Source organism: Coregonus lavaretus (assembly GCF_964263955.1).
Source record: "Coregonus lavaretus genome assembly, chromosome: 4".
In the NCBI taxonomy this organism is placed as follows: domain Eukaryota; kingdom Metazoa; phylum Chordata; class Actinopteri; order Salmoniformes; family Salmonidae; genus Coregonus; species Coregonus lavaretus.
The window spans coordinates 63071876-63095800 of record NC_139991.1 but is presented as its reverse complement, the minus strand read 5'-3'; the positions used below and the strand labels follow the sequence as shown (position 1 = coordinate 63095800).

General features: G+C 42.1%; 1 protein-coding gene across 1 annotated transcript in view; it reads right to left on the bottom strand.

Annotated features, from left to right (window-relative positions):
- map1b (microtubule-associated protein 1B) overlaps positions 1-23190 on the bottom strand; it is a gene marked incomplete at its 3' end in the record, with an annotated part of 32903 nt that extends 9713 nt beyond the window's left edge. The window contains exons 1-3 of the mRNA XM_084160100.1: positions 22932-23190; positions 17845-17946; positions 358-440 (exon numbers count right to left, since the gene is read on the bottom strand). Coding sequence (XP_084016226.1) covers positions 358-440; positions 17845-17946; positions 22932-23115 — 369 coding nt within the window. The 5' untranslated portion in view covers positions 23116-23190. The remainder of the gene's footprint in view (positions 1-357; positions 441-17844; positions 17947-22931) is intronic.
- Between the last annotated feature and the right edge of the window lie 735 nt (positions 23191-23925).

The following is a 23925-nucleotide window of genomic DNA, read 5'->3' as shown; positions in this document are numbered from 1 at the left end:
TTAGTGGCACTGTGCCACTCGGGACCACTGCGCCACTCGGGAGGCCCCCTGTGTACGCATTCTTGTGGTGTGAGAGAAGGAAGGAGGTTGAGAGGAACAAAGAGATCAAGAGTCGAAGTGTCTCAATAAAGGAGTATAGAAAATACCAATGAGACCACTGAAAGCATTCCATCTTTCCAGGGTGGTGTTCAGTAAAGGAAAAACGTTTTGAAGAGCTTTGAAATGTTCTGAAACGGTGAGGTGCTAACCTGAACTTGTTCTATAAGAACATTTTTTATTTTGTTCTGTTGCAAAGCCTTTTGCTACAATGTGCCCTACTGAACGCAGCCCAGGTGTGTTTGAATGCAATGTACTTACCTCAGTGCTGACAGCTTCATCTGAGGGGTTGATCAGCACTACTGTCTCGAGAACGCTGCTTTTGTGGTGAAGAATTCTCTGCCCTGAAAACAACACAGGGATACGGAACAACTCAATCAATGTGTGTTGTGGAAATAAAACTATCAACACAATGTCTAGATGAATCTAAAATATAAATTAAATACTGAAATTATTTCTGCTTGTTTGTATTTTCTGATAGTGGGTGCTTGTAAAAGCATGTTTTAAAGGGATAGTTTGTGATTTTGGCAATGAGGCCCTTTATCTATTGCCCCAGAGTCAGAAGAACTGGTGGATACCATTTTTTTTTTTGAAATTGTATTGTCACATACACTGGATAGGTGCAGTGAAATGTGTTGTTTTACAGGGTCAGCCATAGTAGTACGGTGTCCCTGGAGCAAATTAGGGTTAAGTGCCTTGCTCAAGGTCACATCGACAGATTTTTCAACTTGTCGGCACCGGTATCTGCGTGCAGTTTGAAGGAAGTTGCTAACTAGTGTTAGTGAAATTGCTAACTGGCGTTGCAGATACATAAAAATGGTATCTACGAGTTTATCTGGCTCTCGGGAAGTAAAGGGCCTCACTGCAAAAATCCCAAACTATCCCTTCAAATAGCCCCAAACTTTATATGGCCCTATTAAACAGAGGCTACAGCTGCAGCAGATCATTTCTTCCTTTGCCCTGTCAGGCCAGTCTGGCATGTCTGCCCACCAGAGAAGATATATCATTTTAGTAGTCTCCTTTACTCACTTATCAAGGATGCACACAGCCAATTACCCCCACACCCTGTCACCAACGACCCACCCACCACCCCCAGTTACCCCCAGCCACTCCCAAGTCAACCAGGGAATCAGTGAGAAAGAACCATCTCTTTGTACTCTCTTAGTTTCAGTTGTATCTAATGACTCCAGTGTTTCTTCATTAAATTAATTAATCATGTAACTCCAACTTCATAATTCTCTCCTTTAATATCAAAAAGGCAATCGTTAATCATTTTTTGTGGAATCTCATTTCTCTCCCTCTCCCTCTCTCTCGCGCTCTCGCTCTCTCTCTCTCTCTCTCTGGCTACATATTATTAATCAAACTGTTCAGATATGGATGTTTCTGACAGTGTTAATGTGACTATATAAATGTTGATGTCCTCTCCAAAGAGGTGCCTTTATCACTGCCTGTCCAATATGCCTGTGAAATGGTTGGATCTGAGTCAGCCCAGCTACCCAGAATCTAACTACACAAGAAGCCCACTGGGCACACACTGGTTGAATCAACGTTGTTTCCACGTCATTTCAATGAAATTACACTGAACAAAAATATAAACGCAACATGCAACAATTTCTAAGATTTTACTGAGTTTCAGTTCATATAAGGAAATCAGTAAATTTAAATAAATCTATGGATTTCACATGACTGGGAATACAGATATGCATCTGTTGGTCACAGATACCTTTAAAAAAAGGTAAGGGCGTGGATCAGAAAACCAGTCAGTGTCTAGTGTGACCACCATTTGCCTCATGCAGCGCGACACAACTCCTTCGCATAGAGTTGATCAGGCTGTTGATTGTGGCCCTTAGGAATGTTGTCCCACGCCTCTTCAATGGCTTTGCGAAGTTGCTGTATATTGGCAGGAACTGGAACATGCTGTCATACACGTCAATCCAGAGCATCCCAAACATGCTCAATGGGTGACATGTCTGGTGAGTATGCAGTCCATGGAAGAACTGGGACATTTTCAGCTTCCAGATATTGTGTACAGATCTCTGGCAACATCTCTGGTGGACATTCTTGCAGTCAGCATTCCTATTACACGCTCTCTCAAAACTTGAGACATCTGCACATTTTAAAGTGGCCTTTTATTGTCCCCAGCACAAGGTGCATCTGTGTAATGATCATGCTGTTTAATCAGCTTCTTGATATGCCACACCTGTCAGGTGGATGTATTATCTTGGCAAAGGAGAAAATGCTCACTAACAGGGATGTAAACAAATGTGTGCACAACATTTGAGAGAAATAAGTTTTTTGTGCTTATGGACAATTTCTGGGATCTTTTATTTCAGCTCATGAAACATGGGACCAGCACTTTACATGTTGCGTTTATATTTTTGTTCAGTGTATGTTGAATAGACGTTGAACTGATGTCTGTGCCCAGTGGGAATCTTTCAGCAGCTTGCTTTATCTTAATCCTTTCCTTCACCATTATTATATCTTAAGAACCAACTGGGTGTTCAGTGTTCTTAAGGCAGAGCTGATAATAGTTCACAATTTCATGATAAAACAGGACCTGTGCTTCCTGATAACTACCCAGTCAAGAGCAAGAAGTGAATATAACAAGAGCAGCATGGGAATATAACATTAATACAAAACTGACATGTTGTCTATATTTAATTTGATTGTGTGCTTCTGCCCTTTGTCTGTGCTCCTCTGGTCCAGGTGGCACCAATACACTGAGATGGCAACCACAGACTCATCATTCACCTATAGTAGTTGAGATTCCTTCCTTTAATCACCTGAGTGGCATCACAATCCATCTTGCTCTCGGTCTCCTCCTCCTCCTTTCACTCATTGTGGCTATACTGCTACATGACTTAACTGAAGAGACTGGCCTTTATGTTCCTCATAATTTACAAAAGCTGTGCTTGATTCTATCACATATCGTAACATGATAACACACGTAAAAGCTTAAGTTCTATCGCTATTGGAAAACCAGCCCATGGTTTGTAACACTAACAACCGGATTCCAACAGAATAGAAAAACAGAAATACAGTGCATGCTCAGTTGGAGGTTGAGGGCTGGGTGGGGGAATCTGCTGCTCTGCTGGTATATAGAGAATACAAGAGTCGTGATTATCTCAGAAAGAGCGAGAGATAGTGTCTGGTCTCTGGGGGTTCCATACTGCAGTAGGTTCTGGCTGCAGGGCCGATTCATCCATACATATTTCATATTCTAGATAGATCCTCCTCTGAGCTGTACCCATTAACCCTCCTGCTATTGCTTCTCCCTAAGGAGTGTCACTCACTGTGGAGGAGGTGCTCTATGCACTGCTGCTAACGCTAGACTGGCTCCAACATCATGATTGGCCTCACATATCAGAGGAATAGATTTAGCTAGATGGTAATGTTTCTCTTTTCAGTTGGATATCCTGTAATTTATCTTTTCTTTCTTTTTTACAAACCTTCAACTGCCAAGGATCAGGCACTCTAATTTAGAAAGGAGGAATATGTTGAGCATACGCTGAAGCGTTACAGATTCCGCAATAGAAATGTATATATCCATCATTCATGGGTGATTATTTGTCTTGGATAGCTGCCTATAGGGTCTACAGCTTTTGATACTGACACTCAGACTGCTGTTGTAAATCCACAGTGCTTATCATTATTATTCCAGGGAGAGATTTTTTATTTTAATATTCTGGAACAAGTTCAGTTCAAGTTCAAAATAACTGGTAGTCTCTTTAACGCTGTACTGTACCTCTTAGTGCAGTTCAAAGCTGGTGCTAATACTGTAGTCACTTGCTGTGTATTCATTTGTTTTCAAAGACTGGCATAACAGCATCAGATGTATTACTTTAAACACCCAGGGAGAATGTTTCAAACCCACAGTCTTTATAGAGATCGATCAGTAGAACCGGCAGCCTATAACTAGAGTCTCTGGATTTCTGTTTGAGTATAATAAGTGACTGAGGGAAACAACCTTTAGCTTGTCTGTAATTATCTCCATACACAAACTACACGAACAGGCTATTTCTCTACCTGCCCCTGTTGTCTTAGCAGGTTGAAGCTAATGGAATGGAAAAGTAGGTGCTTTGTCCCCTTTGTCTGGTTCTCTATGTAGATCAAGTGTTTTGGTTATTGCCCTACTTTACTTTTCTACAGAGAACATGAGGAACAACCGCAAAATAAAATCCTTAAACTAAGCTATAAGCAGTACTAGGCCACAGTCCTAGCAAGCATTGTCTATAAACACAACTAACACGCCCATCTCCCTCTTGGAAAATGATGTAAAAAGAAAGAGAAAACGAGAAAGGAAGGGCCACTGATTGACCCCTGACCTTTACAGTGGCTCCTCTCTGCTCCCGTCCTCCACCCCCTCCATCACTCCGTCCCTCCAACCCCTCCACTGCCCTCTCAGTGAGAGGGGAGGTAATGTGACACGCATCACTGCACATTATCCTTATAACTGAGCAGAAAAATTGTCCAGTTAGCTAAGTATCTAGCTAGTTATCCAATCACTTAGCCACTAGGCAAGGGAGTTCCTTTTAAATGACAGATGAAATGAGAGAGAAAATACTCTCCTTTGTGTAAGAAAAATCCTGGAAAGCAAGTACGATCAATCTGCTCTTCAGCTGGGCTCTTTTTTCTTTTTAGCTCTTTACTGTCTGTCTTCGTATCCATCCATCCCGTCGATCTGTCACTTTATCTTTCTTTCAACTGAATCCAGAGGTCCCATGACATTTCACTGTCCCTAGGCACCATTTCCAATGTCCCTCGACCTCATCCTCGTCTCCCCTCTCTAAACCAGACACTGTTTAGGCTATTTTACTGAAAAGGCACACAGAAGAAAAAACGACTTCAGTAGACTGATTTTGCTAATTTAACAGTGCCTGGTACGGCTGTTGGTCCACAATAATGACACTGTCCAACTTGTACTGAACTCAAAATAGGAGTGAAAAGTGATGCCACAAAACAACCAGTCTATTCAATCTCTTCTCATATTTGAGAGGAGGACACAATTGCAGATTATTAATAGCGATGGCAACTGCAACAACTCAGTTTACAGCTAGGATGGCTGAAGATAGTTGGTGTTCTTATCTATTGCATGCATTAATAATAATAATAATAGATTTCTTTTATATAGCGCTTGTCATTACAAGTAGAATCCCAAAGTCATTTTAAAAACAAAATAAACAAAAATCTATTCAACAAAACAAATGTAGGGATCTGGCCATTCTTGGGTGATGGTCTTCCACAGATGTAGATGATAGACAGTTCAGAAAGGTAGTATCTTGAGAGGAGGGAGCATAGATGGTACAGCCAGACAGGGAGGTAGAGATATCTGACAGACAGAGAGGTAGAGACATCTGACAGACAGGGAGGTAGAGACATCTGACAGACAGGGAGGTAGAGACATCTGACAGACAGAGAGGTAGAGACATCTGACAGACAGAGAGGTAGAGACATCTGACAGACAGAGAGGTAGAGACATCTGACAGACAGAGAGGTAGAGACATCTGACAGACAGAGAGGTAGAGACATCTGACAGACAGAGAGGTAGAGACATCTGACAGACAGAGAGGTAGAGACATCTGACAGACAGAGAGGTAGAGACATCTGACAGACAGAGAGGTAGAGACATCTGACAGACAGAGAGGTAGAGACATCTGACAGACAGAGAGGTAGAGACATCTGACAGACAGAGAGGTAGAGACATCTGACAGACAGAGAGGTAGAGACATCTGACAGACAGAGAGGTAGAGACATCTGACAGACAGAGAGGTAGAGACATCTGACAGACAGAGAGGTAGAGATATCTGACAGACAGAGAGGTAGAGACATCTGACAGACAGAGAGGTAGAGACATCTGACAGACAGAGAGGTAGAGACATCTGACAGACAGAGAGGTAGAGACATCTGACAGACAGAGAGGTAGAGACATCTGACAGACAGAGAGGTAGAGACATCTGACAGACAGAGAGGTAGAGACATCTGACAGACAGAGAGGTAGAGACATCTGACAGACAGAGAGGTAGAGACATCTGACAGACAGAGAGGTAGAGACATCTGACAGACAGAGAGGTAGAGACATCTGACAGACAGAGAGGTAGAGACATCTGACAGACAGAGAGGTAGAGACATCTGACAGACAGAGAGGTAGAGACATCTGACAGACAGAGGTAGAGACATCTGACACATAGGCCACAGAGCTCTTCATCCGGCACCTCATCGTCTTCTATAGTTACAGCTCCTCTTCCTCCGTAGGTAGGCTGGACCGTCCACAACTGAAATGTAGCACCCACCTGGGTGATGCTTCGGCGACTGTAAAAGCGCCAGTAAGACCACCACACCTCATTAGTTATAAAGCTACATGTCAAGAGACTTGCAGTGTGATAAATAAATTAATAATAAAACAAATAATGTTGTTGATTATCACATTATCTACATGTATAGATCATCTTTAAAGTGCTCCACAAACGGGCCTCATGTTCTCATATACATTTACATTACATTTACATTTACATTTACGTCATTTAGCAGACACTCTTATCCAGAGCGACTTACAAATATACAGTACAGTACATCCATAACAATCTGATCTTAATGCAATTAATGCATGACAAACTGATCTCTGACTTTTCAATTGATATTGATTGGAATCTGCCATGTTGTTCTTCTCTATCACATTCCGGAAGGGAAGGAGGGTTGATAGATTGGGTGTTGAGCAAGAGATGACTTCTTAATTCTCCAGTTGCTCTTTAGCCAGCTCTGCTGTCTACAGCAAAGACAGAGTACAGGAAAATCCATACTTACAGTATCATATAGCCATCTGCTGTTTGCATAGCTAACTCCCTGTGTGGCAGTGGGGCTCTCCTCCCTCCATCCCTCTGCTTTCCCTCCCTCCATCCTTCTCCTTTCTCTCCATTCTCCTTTCTCTAACTCCCTCTCCCTCCTTCCCTCCCTCCTTCCTCTCCTCTAATGGGTCTGTGCTAGCTGACGCAGTTTGACGGACAGCATATCATCTATCAATCAGACGGGTAATTGCATTCTCCCTCTCTCCCTCCTCTGCTGAGGACTGATCATGCCTCCTGTGAGAAAAAACAACTAGTGACATCCATGTTGTCTGTTTATGCAGGATGAAATTGTTTTTATTAACTGTGTGTAATAGCGCTATTAGTATTGTAGGCATTTTGTTTTCAAAGCTCAACATGAGCACAGGTGCATTTGCTTAATTTGTTTGTTAATTTTATCTATTGGGGAAGCAGGGTTAAAACCAGACCAATTTCCATTACAATGAATGCAGTTTAAAAGCATACCAGTATATCAAACACTATAAGACTGCGTGAATCAGGCATTTATGGTCGAATTGCTGCAAAGAAACCACTACTAAAGGACACCAATAATAAGAAGAGACTTGCTTGGGCCAAGAAACACGAGCAATGGACATTAGACCGGTGGAAATCTGTCCTTTGGTCTGATGAGTCCAAATTTGAGATTTTTGGTTCTAACCGCCGTGTCTTTGTGAGACGCAGAGTAGGTGAACGGATGATCTCTGCATGTGTGGTTCCCACCGTGAAGCATGGAGGAGGAGGTCTGATGGTGTGGGGGTGCTTTGCTGGTGACACTGTCAGTGATTTATTTAGAATTCAAGACACACTTAACCAGCATGGCTACCACAGCATTCTGCAGCGATACGCAATCCCATCTGGTTTGCGCTTAGTGGGATTATAATTTGTTTTTCAACAGGACAATGAACCAACACACCTCCAAGCTGTGTAAGGGCTATTTGACCAAGAAGGAGAGTGATGGAGTGCTGCATCAGATGACCTGGCCTCCACAATCACCCGACCTCAACCCAATTGAGATGGTTTGGGATGAGTTGGACCGCAGAGTGAAGGAAAAGCAGCCAACAAGTGCTCAGCATATGTGGGAACTCCTTCAAGACTGTTGGAAAAGCATTCCAGGTGAAGCTGGTTGTGAGAATGCCAAGAATGTCTAAAGCTGTCATCAGGGCAAAGGGTGGCTACTTTGAAGAATCTAAAATCTAAAATATATTTTGATTTGTTTAACACTTTTTTGGTTACTACATGATTCCATATGTGTTATTTCATAGTTTTAATGTCTTCACTATTATTCTACAATGTAGAAAATAGTAAAAATAAAGAAAAACCCTTGAATGAGTAGGTGTGTCCAAACTTTTGACTGGTACTGTTTATGGATGACTTATAAAGCCAGGCACATTTAACAGTTTGGCTATTGATTATAGACCTAATTTAGTTGGGGTTTCCTCTCTCCTCACTTTTCTTAGACAATTAAGGAAAGGGCTGTTTTCTCGTCTCTTAACTTCGCTGCTGCCTCCACCGCATTGCTCTCAACACCAATATGCTGGTTAACTTTGCTATTATGCACACAGCAACATAGTCTAAGAAAAGGCGGCAATTCAGCAGCGCACTGATGTGTTTCAGAACCACGGACATCATCCGCTATCCAACGGGGGAGAAAGCGTATTTGTTATAAAATAATATTTCTTATTCGTGTTTTTTTTTTAATGGGACACAATAAAATGAACCCATGTGAGCTCATTTTTTATTCTCTTGACAAGTCCTTTGATAAGCATTAAATTCAGTTGATATTAAAGAGCAGATTAGATTACACTGACTGACTGACTAAGCAACTCCTCAGACAGAGAGAGCGAGAGAGGGATGTGCCTATGCATCGGAAGTGAAAGAGGAAACCATCCCTCCCTGACAGACATAGCCAGTATTGCTGCTTATGTAGCGCTGACTCTTTAAGTCTCTGTTTTCACCTTCTTCACTGAATTAATCCCTCTCTCTCCCTCTCTTCTACCCTTCATCCATCCATCCCTCTCTTTCCTTCCTCCCTCTCTCCACCACTCCCTCTCTCCTTTCCTCCTTCCCTTCATCCCTTTCCCTCTCTCTCTCCTCCCTCCCTCCATCCCTCTATCTTCCCTCCTTCTTTTGTGAGACCCAGGCTACTGGGGAGTTAATCTCTCTATCCATCCCTTCCTACCTCCATCCGTTCATCCCTCCTATATATCCCTCTCTCTCCCTCCTTTACTGTGAAGCCCAGACCCAGGCCAGTGGGGGGGTTCATCCAGCTAATTACCCAGGAGTCTCCTCTGCATCTGCATCTGAGCCGCGTTGCACGGCAACAACACACACAACGAAAGAGGCTGGAGAAGAGAAAAAGAGGGAGAGGCTGTTTGGAGGAAAGAAAGAGAGATCCGGGGAGGATGGAGGAGAGAAAACAAAAACGGGGGACAAGGAGGAGGGCTGAGTGTACCTCAGAAGAACAAAAAAAGCCAAAAGCTTTTCATGCTCAGTGAGGTGAAAGTGAAATGGCTATAGACCCCTGCTGTGTCACTGCTTAGCAGTCGATATCATAAGTGTCAAAGTGTATTTTGGCTAGACACTTAAAAATGACATAGCCCACTGGCTTAGGGTTTACATCTGTATGTATCATATGTGAGGTTTATTTGTAATCTACAGTTTCATATTATGAAATGAGGATGTAATTAAAAAAATATCCCATTGATGTGGAGAGTATTCAATGCAATCCACTGCATCTACATAGGACATTCCCACGTCACTGACATCACAACACCATTTGTTAGACATGGGTGATCAAAGCAAATTCAATATGCAAACCTCTAGGTATGGAAATATACAAACTGCTGATTCACCAGCTGTCGGTTGACAATGACACAGCCCATGGTCAGAGAGGTGAGCTCATACAGGCACACATACAGTGCCTTGCAAAAGTATTCATCCCCCTTGGCGTTTTTCCTATTTTGTTGCATTACAACCTGTAATTTATATTGATTTTTATTTGGATTTCATGTAAACAAACCTGCCAAGAGAGGGCCGCCCACCTAAACTTACGGACCAGGCAAGGAGGGCATTAATCAGAGAGGCAACAAAGAGACCAAAGATAACCCTGAAGGAGCTGCAAAGCTCCACAGTGGAGATTGGAGTATCTGTCCATAGGACCACTTTAAGCCGTACACTCCACAGAGCTGGGCTTTACGGAAGAGTGGCCAGAAAAAAGCCATTGCTTACTGAAAAAAATAAGCAAACACGTTTGGTGTTCGCCAAAAGGCATGTGGGAGACTCCCCAAACATATGGAAGAAGGTACTCTGCTCAGATTAGACTAAAATTGAGCATTTTGGCCATCAAGGAAAACGCTATGTCTGGCGCAAACCCAACACCTCTCATCACCCCGAGAACAATCAATCAATCAATCAATTTTATTTTATATAGCCCTTCTTACATCAGCTAATATCTCGAAGTGCTGTACAGAAACCCAGCCTAAAACCCCAAACAGCTAGTAATGCAGGTGTAGAAGCACGGTGGCTAGGAAAAACTCCCTAGAAAGGCGAAAACCTAGGAAGAAACCTAGAGAGGAACCAGGCTATGAGGGGTGGCCAGTCCTCTTCTGGCTGTGCCGGGTGAAGATTATAACAGAACCATGCCAAGATGTTCAAAAATGTTCATAAGTGACAAGCATGGTCAAATAATAATCAGGAATAAATCTCAGTTGGCTTTTCATAGCCGATCATTAAGAGTTGAAAACAGCAGGTCTGGGACAGGTAGGGGTTCCATAACCGCAGGCAGAACAGTTGAAACTGGAATAGCAGCAAGGCCAGGCGGACTGGGGACAGCAAGGAGTCACCACGGCCGGTAGTCCCGACGTATGGTCCTAGGGCTCAGGTCTCTCAGTTGGCTTTTCATAGCCGATCATTAAGAGTTGAAAACAGCAGGTCTGGGACAGGTAGGGGTTTCGTAACCGCAGGCAGAACAGTTGAAACTGGAATAGCAGCAAGGCTGCAGTGAAGCATGGTGGCAGCATCATGCTGTGGGGATGTTTTTCATCGGCAGGGACTGGGAAATTGAAGGAATGATGGATGGCACTAAATATAGGGAAATTGTTGAGGGAAATCTGTTTCAGTCTTCCAGAGATTTGAGACTGGGACGGAGGTTCACCTTCTAGCAGGACAATGACCCTAAGCATACCACTAAGGCAACACTCGAGTGGTTTAAGGGGAAACATTTAAATGTCTTAGAATGGCCTAGTCAAAGCCCAGACATCAATCCAATTGAGAATCTGTGGTATGACTTAAAGATTGCTGTACAGCAGCGGAACCCATCCAACTTGAAGGAGCTGGAGCAGTTTTGCCTTGAAGAGTGGGCAAAAATCCCAGTGGCTAGATGTGCCAAGCTATAGAGACATACCCCAAGAGACTTACATTTTTACATTTTTAGTCATTTAGCAGACGCTCTTATCCAGAGCGACTTACAGTTAGTGAGTGCATACATTTTTCATACTTTCAGCTGTAATTGCTGCAAAAGGTGGCTCTACAAAGTATTGACTTTGGGGGGATGAATAGTTATGCACGCTCAAGTTTTCAGTTTTTTTGTCTTATTTCTTGTTTGTTTCACAAAAAAAAGTATTTTGCATCTTCAAAGTGGTAGGCATGTAGTGTAAATCAAATAATACAACCCCCCCCAATTTTTTTAATTCCAGGTTGTAAAGCAACAAAATAGGAAAAATGTCAAGGGTGGTGAATACTTTTGCAAGCCACTGTACACACACACACACACACACAAGCACACACACACACACACACACACACACACACACACACACACACACACACACACACACACACACACACACACACACACACACACACACACAAGCACACACACAAGCACACACACAAGCACACACACACACACACACACACAAGCACACATACACACAAGCACACATACATAGCCCATTGGCAGTAATATCTTTCAAATGGCTCATCGTGTGTGTGCCCTCACCTCCTCAGCCAACAGACAGACAGCCCTTCACTGAGATCAACACCTCTCTCTTAGGAGGGCAGACTGGTGGTTTACTAGTCTGTGTGAGATACAAGCTAAATGTCACAACATTATGGAAAAAGGGGTTCAATTCCATCTTTTGAGTGTCACGCAACTCCCCTCTTTATTTCAAATGTGGAAGGCCAGGCCAGCAATATTTTACCAGTGTCTTTCATTCACTGTGTTAACCAAGCAGAGTCTCTTCCAAGGACAGTAAAACTATAAATGTGTGTCTATAACGCAGTTCAAACTTTCACCAGCCAGGTGCGTGCCATCTACTGCATGTTATAGCTGGAGCCATCAGCCCAATGAGATACCTCGCTGATCATGACCTGTATGGGTCGTACTCTATAATAGAGACAATATTCCATAGTTATAAAGGCAATAATAAAAGCAATGTTCACAGTGTAATTACAATTAAATAACATGGACATTAGGTAGGTTATTAGTATGGCATAAGGTCTATAAAATGGGACCTCTTGTCTGTTCCCAGTCAAGGGCACCCTGCCCACCAGATGTCCTGCTAGCTATAGGCTCATTAGCCCATTAGGACTACTCCTTCACTGTCCACACTATAGGGACACAGCCGAGCTCACCGCTGACACTGCAGATCCAGGGATACATAATATAATCTCAGACAGCTCAGAGATCACACACTGTACACTGCTTGGGGTTACTGCACCTAGTAACTAACCACAGTACAGAGAGAGAGAGAGAGCGTTAGAGGGAGTGAGAAAGAGAGAGAGACAGACCGAGAGAGGGAGTGAGAGAGAGAGAGGGGGGTAGTGTGGGCTCCTGAGTTCTTCTGCAAAAATGTAGAATTAAAGTTAAATACATGAAGATAAACTTGATTTATTTTTTCGCAAGGACTTATACAGGATACTAACCTCAACATCAAAACATTCAATCTAAATCAAATTTCCATACCTAAAACCTTGATTTTGGACAAAATGACCTGAACGGACTATTACTACCAAGGACTATCAAGAAAAACAACTTCTTACAAACCAAAACCTGCAGAAGAAACACAGCGGAACCTGGAAATACGATCCAACACAAAGCTGAGTGAGTAATATTCAGTCTGAACCTACTTCTGAAGCCAAAAAGTAAAAGACAATAATCTCTAGATAATTTTGTTATATAAATAAGGCTACTAAGCTACCAAGCTGCTAGGAAAGAACTGACCTGAACTGGCTGCAACTTCAATTAACACGGAAGTGTGAAAACTCTTGAGCCTAACAATGTTAGGAGAGTTCCACAGGTTATCTCCACCATGCTACCACGAAAATTCTTTCACCCTGCCACCATACAGCGAGTGAATGCAAGCATTTCGCGAGACTGTGCTTCAAAACCTAATGTCTACTTGGCCAACCACTCCACCCTGGACTTGAACAGCCTTTACGACCAGGTCCACCTCTACAAGGCAGCAATCCCAACTTTTGCCAGGACCCTGAAGGACGTCACCCTCAACCGTAGCCCAAGCACCTCACACAGGAGCAACAGAGCAACGGACAACCTGCCTAGACCAGCGAGACACCCTCCCAGACCTGCAAGACCCCCTCCTGAAGGACCTGCACCGAGAGAACCCACGCCAAGAGGACATACACCCAGACCACAGCATCACCAGCCACACCCCAACCAGCTAAGACCACCCCAAGCAAACCCTGGCCACACCCTATATAGGCCCCCCCATATCAGACCTATGCCCCTTCTGCCCACCCCATGCCCCCCGCCCCTGCGGCAAGGACCTCAACATGACAGCAGGACATATGCCCAGGCCGTGAGCCGAGCAACAGGCCCAACCCCCACTATCACACTCGCCCAAGCACCATCCTGCGACCTAAGAGGTATGTATCAGATGCTCAACATGCTCTGCTCACACCTACTGTGATGGTCCGGGCCTAAACCACACCAAAACAACACTAAACACTATGGAACACAAAGCTTTTACTATCTCATCCTGGAATATACAAGGTCTGAGATCATCTGCCTTTGGCCTAAAGAGCAGGAACCCAGACTTAAAATACAGACATTGTCATCCTACAAGAAACATGGCATAAAGGAGACGGACCCACTGGTTGCCCTCTAGGTTACAGAGAGCTGGTAGTCCCATCCACCAAACTACCATGTGTGAAACAGGGAAGAGACTCAGGGGGTATGCTAATTTGGCGTAGAGCAGACCTAACCCACTCTATTAAATTAGTCAAAACAGGAACATTTTACATCTGGCTAGAAATTAATAAGGAAATTATCTCAACAGAGAAAAATGTCCTCATGTGTGCTACCTATACGGCCCAATAGAATCCCCATACTTCTCCATCCTAGAGGGGGAGATCAACCATTTCCAGGCCCAGGGACATGTACTAGTCTGTGGCGACCTAAATGCCAGAACTGGACAAGAACCTGACACCCCCAGCACACAGGGGGACAAACACCTACCTGGGGGTGACAGCATTCCCTCCCCTATATGGCCCCCCAGACACAACTACGACAACATAACCAACAAAAACGGGTCACAACTCCTGCAGCTCTGTTGGACGCTGGGTACGTACATGGTCAATGGCAGGCTTCGAGGAGACTCCTACAGTAGGTACACATATAGCTCATGTCTTGGCAGTAGTACTGTAGACTACTTTATCACTTAGTCTCTTAGAGCGTTCAGTCAGTCCACTGACACCCTATCATGATCAAACATGAGGCATCAAAGCCAAAGGAATCAAATCAAATCAAATTTTATTGGCCACATGCACCGAATACAACAGGTGCAGACATTACAGTGAAATGCTTACTTACAGCCCTTAACCAACAGTGCATTTATTTTTAACAAAAAAGTAAAAATAGAACAACAACAAAAAAAGTGTTGAGAAAAAAAGAGCAGAAGTAAAATAAAAGAACAGTAGGGAGGCTATATATACAGGGGGGTACCGGTGCAGAGTCAATGTGCGGGGGCACCGGCTGAACTGAATAATATTAAGAAATGCTATAGATGGACAAAATCTTTCACTGTAATAGTGAAGGTGTAAACTTTGCAGTAGAAAACCTAACAGTATATTTGACCTCTCAGCTTCCCTATCAAATCAAAAAATGTAAAGCAGACAACCTAAGAAAATAAACAACAATGACAAATGGTTTGATAAAGAATGCAAAAACCTAAGAAAGAAATTGAGAAACCTATCCAACCAAAAACATAGAGATCCAGAAAACCTGAGCCTACGCCTTCAATATGGTGAATCATTAAAACAATGCAGAAATACACTAAGGAAAAAGAAGGAACAGCATGTCAGAAATCAGCTCAATGTAATTGAAGAATCCATAGAATCTAACCACTTCTGGGAAAATTGGAAAACAAACAACAACACGAAGAGTTATCTATCCAAAACGGAGATGTATGGATAAACCACTTCTCCAATCTTTTTGGCCCTGTAACAAAGAACAAATAGCAAAAAACATATACATGATCAAATAAAAATCTTAGAATCAACTATTAAAGACTACCAGAATCCACTGCTGGATTCTCCAATTACATTGAAAGAACTACAGGACAAAATACAAACCCTTCAACCCAAAAAGGCCTGTGGGGTGGATGGTATCCTAAATGAAATGATAAAATATACGGACCACAAATTCTTTAACATCATCCTCAGCTCTGGCATATTCCCCAATATTTGGAACCAAGGACTGATCACCCCAATCCACAAAAGTGGAGACAAATTTGACCCCAAAAATGACCATGGGATATGCGTCAACAGCAACCTTGGGAATATCCTCTGCATTATCATTAACAGCAGACTCGTACATTTCCTCAGCGAAAACAATGTACTTATTAGCAAATGTCAAATTGGCTTTTTACCAAATTACCATATGACAGACCACATATTCACCCTGCACACCCTAATTGACAAACAAACAAACCAAAACAAAGGCAAAGTCTTCTCATGCTTTGTTGATTTCCAAAAAAGCTTTCGACTCAATTTGACACAAGGGCCTGCTATGCAAATTGATGGAAAGTGGTGTTGGGGGGAAAACATACGACATTATAAAATCCATGTACACAAACAACAAGTGTGCAGTAAAAATTGGCAAAAAACACACACATTTCTTTCCACAGGGCCGTGGGGTGAGACAGGGATGCAACTTAAGCCCCAACCTCTTCAACATATATATCAACGAATTAGCGAGGGCACTAGAACAGTCTGCAGCACCCGGCCTCACCCTACTAGGATCTGAAGTAAAATGTTGACTGTTTGCTGATGATCTGGTGCTTTTGTCCCCAACCAAGGAGGGCCTACAGCAGCACCTAGATCTTCTGCACAGATTCTGTCAGACCTGGGTCCTGACAGTAAATCTCAGTAAGACAAAAATAATGGTGTTCCAAAAAAGGTCCAGTTGCCAGGACCACGAATACAAAATCTATCTAGACACAGTTGCCCTAGAGCACACAAAAAACTATACATACTTTGGCCTAAACATCAGCGCCACAGGTAACTTCCACAAAGCTGTGAATGATCTGAGAGACAAGGCAAGGAGGGCCTTCTATGCTATCAAAAGGAACATAAAATGTGACATACCAATTAAGATCTGGCTACAAATACTTGAATCAGTTTATAGAACCCATTGCCCTTTATGGTTGTGAGGTCTGGGGTCCGCTCACCAACCAAGAATTCACAAAATGGGACAAACACCAAATTGAGACTCTGCATGCAGAATTCTGAAAAAAAAATCCTCTGTGTACAACGTAAAACACCAAATAATGCATGCAGGGCAGAATTAGGCCGATACCCGCTAATGATCAAAATCCAGAAAAGAGCCGTTAAATTCTACAACCACCAACAAGGAAGCGATTCACAAAACTTCCATCACAAAGCCATCACCTACAGAGAAATGAACCTGGAGAAGAGCCCCCTAAGCAAGCTGGTCCTGGGTCTCTGTTCACAAACACAAACAGACCCCACAGAGCCCCAGGACAGCAACACAATTACACCCAACCAAATCATGAGAAAATAAAATGATAATTACTTGACACATTGGAAAGAATTTACAAAAAAACAGAGCAAACTAGAATGCTATTTGGCCCTAAACAGAGAGACCACTGTGACTGACCCAAAATTAAGAAAATATTTTGCTATGTACAGACTCAGTGAGCATAGCCTTGCTATTGAGAAAGGCCACCGAAGGCAGACCTGGCTCTCAAGAGAAGACAGGCTATGAGCACACTGCCCACAAAATGAGGTGGAAACTGAGCTGCACTTCCTAACCTCCTGCCAAATGTATGACCATATTAGAGACACATATTTCCCTCAGATTACACAGACCCACAAAGAATTTGAAAACAAATCCAATTTTGATAATCTCCCATATCTATTGGGTGAAATACCACAGTGTGCAATCACAGCAGCAATATTTGTGACCTGTTGCCACAAGAAAAGGGCAACCAGTGAAGAACAAACACCATTGTAAATACAACCTATATTTATGTTTATTTATTTTCCCTTTTGTACTTTAACTATTTGCACATCATTACAACACTGTATATAGACATAATATGACACTTGTAAACATATGTTTCCCATGCCAATAAAGCCCCTTAAATTGAAATTCAATTGAGAGAGAGAGAGAGAGAGCGAGAGAGGGGGAGTGAGAGAGAGAGAGAGAGAGAGAGAGAGAGAGAGAGAGAGAGAGAGAGAGAGAGAGAGAGAGAGAGAGAGAGAGAGAGAGAGAGAGAGAGAGAGAGAGAGAGAGAGAGAGAGAGATTCTCTGAAATTGTAAAGAATTGATGTACAGGTGAATATCCTTCATTAAACATGAAGACTGTGAAGGTAACTCCAAGATTGCATTGTCACTTCTTCACATTTGTTTTGTGCTTGACCTTACCTCGTACGTCTGCAGAGAAACGGGCTGAATGTCTGGAGACAAAGAGCTTTAGTTCCTGATCCAGGTTACAGTCTATGAGGTTGGTGTCCCATGAGCGAATCCCTGCACAGAAAACAAAACAATCAATGGAAAGAATGACATGAGTGCAGAACCCACTTCATATATCACTAGGCTAGCCAGGCAGAGGCTGGCGCACAATCAATATTCCCCATTGATTTTGCATCAAGGGCCTTGGATTTGGCTTGTAGCAGGCAAAAGGTCCAGATTTGTTCAATTCATAAGTCTCAATGCCACCAGCATCTATTAAAAGTTGGTCTCACTCTTCCATTTCATTGGGTCTGTCCTGGAATGAACACGTACCATTTGGCATGAGAGAGGAAATCTATAATAGGAAATATCTATAAAGTGCTTTAGCTTTAGTTTGCCAGGGACTGTGGGTGGTGCTGCTAGCCAAGGCTGAGTCATAACCAGGGTTCTGTTGTCATCGATCCTCTCTCCATGACACTGCTGCTTACTGTAATGAAACTGGGTGTGTTTAAACTCTGATGAAAATAGGAACATTTCCTGTATTGGTAAAATACAAATGCAAAGCCATACCAATGCAAGGCTACTAACTTGACTCAATTCAATTTGATTAAATTCATAAAATATTACAGATAAGATCAATATATCATATGTACCCCTTTGACTTTTTGCACATTTTGTTGTGTTACAGCCTGAATTTAAAATGGATTAAATTTAGATTTTTTGTCACTGGCCTACACACAATACCCCATAATGTCAATGTGGAATTATGTTTTTCAATTTTTTTTAATAAAATGTAAAAAATGAAAATGAAACATACATTGAATATGTCTTTGAGCATGGTGAAGTTATTAATTACACTTTGGATAGTGTATCAATAAACCCAGTCACTACAAAGATACAGGCGTCCTTCCTAGCTCAGTTGCCAGAGAGGAAGGAAACCACTCAGGGATTTCACCATGAGGCCAATGGTGACTTTAAAATAGTTAGAGGTTAATGGTTGTGATAGGAGAAAACTGAGAATGGATCAAGAACATTGTAGTTACTCCACAATACTAACCTAATTGACAGAGTGAAATTAAGGAAGCCTGTATAGAATGAAAATATTCAAAAACATGCATCCTGTTTGCAACAAGGCACTAAAGTAATACTGCAAAAATATTTGGCAAAGCAATTAACTTTTTGTCCTGAATACAAAGTGTTATGTTTGGGCAAATCCAAAACAACACATTACTGAGCACCACTCTCCATATTTTCAAGCATAGTGGTGGCTGCATCATGTTATGGGTATGCTTTTGACTTAAATCTACTTGGAGATCTATGCCAAGTCCTGAAAATGGTTGTCTAGCAATGATCAACAACCAATTTGACAGAGTTTGATTATTTTTTAAAGAATAATGGGCAAATGTTGTACAATCCAGGTGTGGAAAGCTCTTAGCGACTTACCCAGAAAGACTCACAGCTGTAATCGCTGCCAAAGGTGCTTCTACAAAGCATTGATCAGGGCTGTGAATACTTATGTAAATTACTATTTCATTTTCAATCAATTTGCCAACATTTCTAAAAACATGTTTTCACTTTGTCATAATGGAGTATCCAACAGTGCAGATAAAAAACGGTATATACAGTTGAAGTCGGCAGTTTACATACACCTTAGCCAACTACATATAAACTCAGTTTTTCACAATTCCTGACATTTAATCCTAGTAAAAATTAGGATCGCCACTTTATTTTAAGAATGTGAAATGTCACAATAATAGTAGAGAGAATGATTTATTTAAGCTTTTATTTCTTTCATCACATTCCCAGTGGGTCAGAAGTTTACATACACTCAATTAGTATTTGGTAGCATTGCCTTTAAATTGTTTAACTTGGGTCAAACGTTTCGGGTAGCCTTCCACAAGCTTCCCACAATAAGTTGGGTGAATTTTGGCCCATTCCTCCTGACAGAGCTGGTGTAACTGAGTCAGGTTTGTAGGCTTCCTTGCTCGCACACACTTTTTCAGTTTTGCCCACAAATGTTCTATAGGATGGAGGTCAGGGCTTTGTGTTGGCCACTCCAATACCTTGACTTTGTTGTCCTTAAGCCATTTTGCCACAACTTTGGAAGTATGCTTGGGGTCATTGTCCATTTGGAAGACCCATTTGCGACCAAGCTTTAACTTTCTGACTGATGTCTTGAGATGTTGCTTCAATATATCCACATCATTTTCCTTTCTCATAATGCCATCTATTTTGTGAAGTGCACCAGTCCCTCCTGCAGCAAAGCACCCCCACAGCATGATGCTGCCACCCCAGTGCTTCACGTTGGGATGGTGTTCTTCAGCTTGCAAGCCTGCCCCTTTTTCCTCCAAACATAACGATGGTCAATATGGCCAAACAGTTCTATTTTTGTTTCATCAGACCAGAGGACATTTCTCAAAAAAGTACGATCTTTGTCCCCATATGCAGTTGCAAACTGTAGTCAGGCTTTTTTATGGTGGTTTTGGAGCAGTGGCTTCTTCCTTGCTGAGCGGCCTTTCAGGTTATGTTGATATAGAACTTGTTTTACTGTGGATATAGATACTTTCGTACCTGTTTCCTCCAGCATCTTCACACGGTCCTTTGCTGTTGTTGTGGGATTGATTTGCACTTTTCGCACCAAAGTACGTTCATCTCTAGGAGACAGAACGCGTCTCCTTCCTGAGCGGTATGACGGCTGCGTGGTCCCATGGTGTAGGCCTTGAAATACATCCACAGGTACACCTCCAATTGACACAAATTATGTCAATTAGCCTATCAGAAGCTTCTAAAGCCATGACATCATTTTCTGGAATTTTCCAAGCTGTTTAAAGGCACAGTCAACTTAGTGTATGTAAACTTCTGACCCACTGGAATTGTGATACAGTGAATTATAAGTGAAATAATCTGTCTGTAAACAATTGTTGGAAAACTTACTTTTGTCATGCACAAAGTAGATGTCATAACCAACTTGCCAAAACTATAGTTTGTTAACAAGAAATTTGTGGAGTGGTTGAAAACGAGTTTTAATCACTCCAACCTAAGTGTATGTAAACTTCCGACTTCAACTGTAGGAATAAGATAAGGTGGAACATGTATTGACGAGCAGTCAAGACAGGGTCAGAGCCTGGGATAACATCATAGGTGTGGTTAAGACACCAACAGTAGAAAACCAAAGGGCGAGGCTTGGTGTGTGCTGATCGATTCAACAGGGAAAAAAATGCCTTCCTCGAAGATGATGAAGGATTACTGGAACTGTTTCAGTTGTGTCCAATTCCTGATTGATATTTGACTTGACATGAGGTAATGGCACTAGCAGCATCAACCCATTCAAATCACAAATATTTAATAGATTTCTCACATAATAGGCTACCAAACACAATAATAATAATAATAATAATAATAATAATAATAATAATAATAATAATAATAATGTTTCAAAACAAAAGTCTAGTTTTTCCTTTTTTTTTTATCATGCATTCATGGCATATGATCATATTTGCCATAATAACAATTAGCCTATATGCCTGAAAACCTACTATGCCCTATCTAATAAACATAACCAGTAATTGAATGTTTCACATGGCCTAAAATATGAAAAGCTTTGTTAATAGTGTGTTTATATTGTAAACAAAAAAGACAGTAGGAAAACCCTTACATTAATTTTTAAAGGCATCATTCCTTTGAATTAGGCCTCAGCAGGTTTTTCACCTTTGTTCCAACATTTTATGAAACATGGTGCCGTAATCCACAAACACATTTGTTCTTCCGCCATAGTTTCTTCTTGTCATACCAACCTGTGTGCCCGGTGGCCTGTCATTCAGAAACGCCCTTTTTGTTTGAATAGCGCTCCCTACGACTTTCATTAGGGACCGCAGTGCGGAGTGGGCCACGCCTACATGCCGGTGTCGGATGAGAGAGAGCGGGATGCAGAAACGAAAAGCAGGGATGGGGGTGGGATGGGTCCCGCTGGGGCGGGGACGGTGAGTGATTTAAAATGCAGCAGCAAGAAGAGGGTTGGTTATCACGCACGTAGACAAAGCAACATCGTGTTCAAAATATGGTACTATTTGAGTGCGAACACCTGCCAATAAGTAGCCTATACCATCCTTGTTGTTCTGTAAATGAACACAGTGGAAGAAAAGCTGTCTCGGTAATTGAGAATGAACAGTGTAGACGAGGCTATATAACATCGAATATATATATATATATATATATATATATATATATATATATATATATATATATATATATATTATTATTATTATTATTTTAATTTTTTTATGATTTACGCATGGGTAAAAGGGACAATAGGCTTTGGACCCCTTTATAACAGTAGGCATATGTATACATTTTTGAACACGAAACAACGGATGCACCACACCAAAACAAGCAGACGCAAGGTGTTTCCCAGGGGTGGTCGATACTCTCTCCCTGGTCCGCATCACATCCCCAAGAAAAACAATATGTCTTATTGACTCACAATAAGAATGCTGAATCATTCTCCGCAGCTTTACCACGTGTGACTGATTTAAAGCAACACTGCAGAATAGATTATGTTATGGAAAGGTATAGCCTGCAGTCCTTATATAGAATGTGTATGGAGACAGGGAGAAGAGGTGCGGGGGAAAGGTTGTTGGGGTGTCGACGGATGCCATCTGTTTGATTTGCGCTACCCACAGATTTGCAGATACCACACTGGGAGGGGCCGTGCGCCCAGCCAGCAATATCACATCACTTCAGCAACAACAAAATCATTACGTTTTCCATTCAGGTGGCCTATTGCTTTATAGCCTAATGCGTATGGAAGTGGATGTATCCAAAATGAGATTGTGTTATACATAAAGTAAGCAGCCTAAGTTCAAGGTTACAATGACATCCAGACTTGGCGGATAATGTGGTTCTGTTCACAATATTCCCAATAAGAATATAAAGTAGGCTATAGTTGTATGACAAAGCATTCAGCACATAAAGTGATGCTGCTGCTGCTACCACCTAGGCTGTGCATAGCTTACCACCTCCTCAACACCGGGCAAGGCTATAGCATCCCTCAGTCTTCTTACCTTTTTCTACATCCGCAATGGCACACTTCAAGTGATCCTCCGTGACTATTTCCCCAATAACCACAAGCAGGTAAAATTTGTTGTCGTCAAAACGGTGCGAGAGACTCGCGGACATTGGGGATGCCAGAACGTTGCTCGAGCTGCTTAAAGTCTCAATGTCTGCAGATGCCACAAGCGTCGCCATCCTCGCTTACACACCGTGCAACACACACCCCTATCCAGCTACGGAGCTGAGTGGTAGTCACCAGACATAAAGTACGCCGTGAAAGGAGTGGTCCTGCCTTTTATACCCCTAGACATTGTGTCATGATCGGTAACCGGGGGAGGAGACGTCATCCGCAGCGAATCAAACTCCCCAGAAGCTGATTAGAGGGAGATTGATGAATCCCCAAAATGTTTTGGTGTAGGCCTACTTTTCTATAATGAAATTTCGTGTCCCTCTCATTTTGGTAAGTGCCATGACTATTTTATAGATTTGAACATCTGTTAATGCAGGTGCAGGCCTATTGATATTGGCCTACTGATGTTTTAGAAAGGATATACAGTGGGGAAAAAAAGTATTTAGTCAGCCACCAATTGTGCAAGTTCTCCCACTTAAAAAGATGAGAGAGGCCTGTAATTTTCATCATAGGTACACGTCAACTATGACAGACAAATTGAGAAAAAAAGATCCAGAAAATCACATTGTAGGATTTTTTATGAATTTATTTGCAAATTATGGTGGAAAATAAGTATTTGGTCACCTACAAACAAGCAAGATTTCTGGCTCTCACAGACCTGTAACTTCTTCTTTAAGAGGCTCCTATGTCCTCCACTCGTTACCTGTATTAATGGCACCTGTTTGAACTTGTTATCAGTATAAAAGACACCTGTCCACAACCTCAAACAGTCACACTCCAAACTCCACTATGGCCAAGACCAAAGAGCTGTCAAAGGACACCAGAAACAAAATTGTAGACCTGCACCAGGCTGGGAAGACTGAATCTGCAATAGG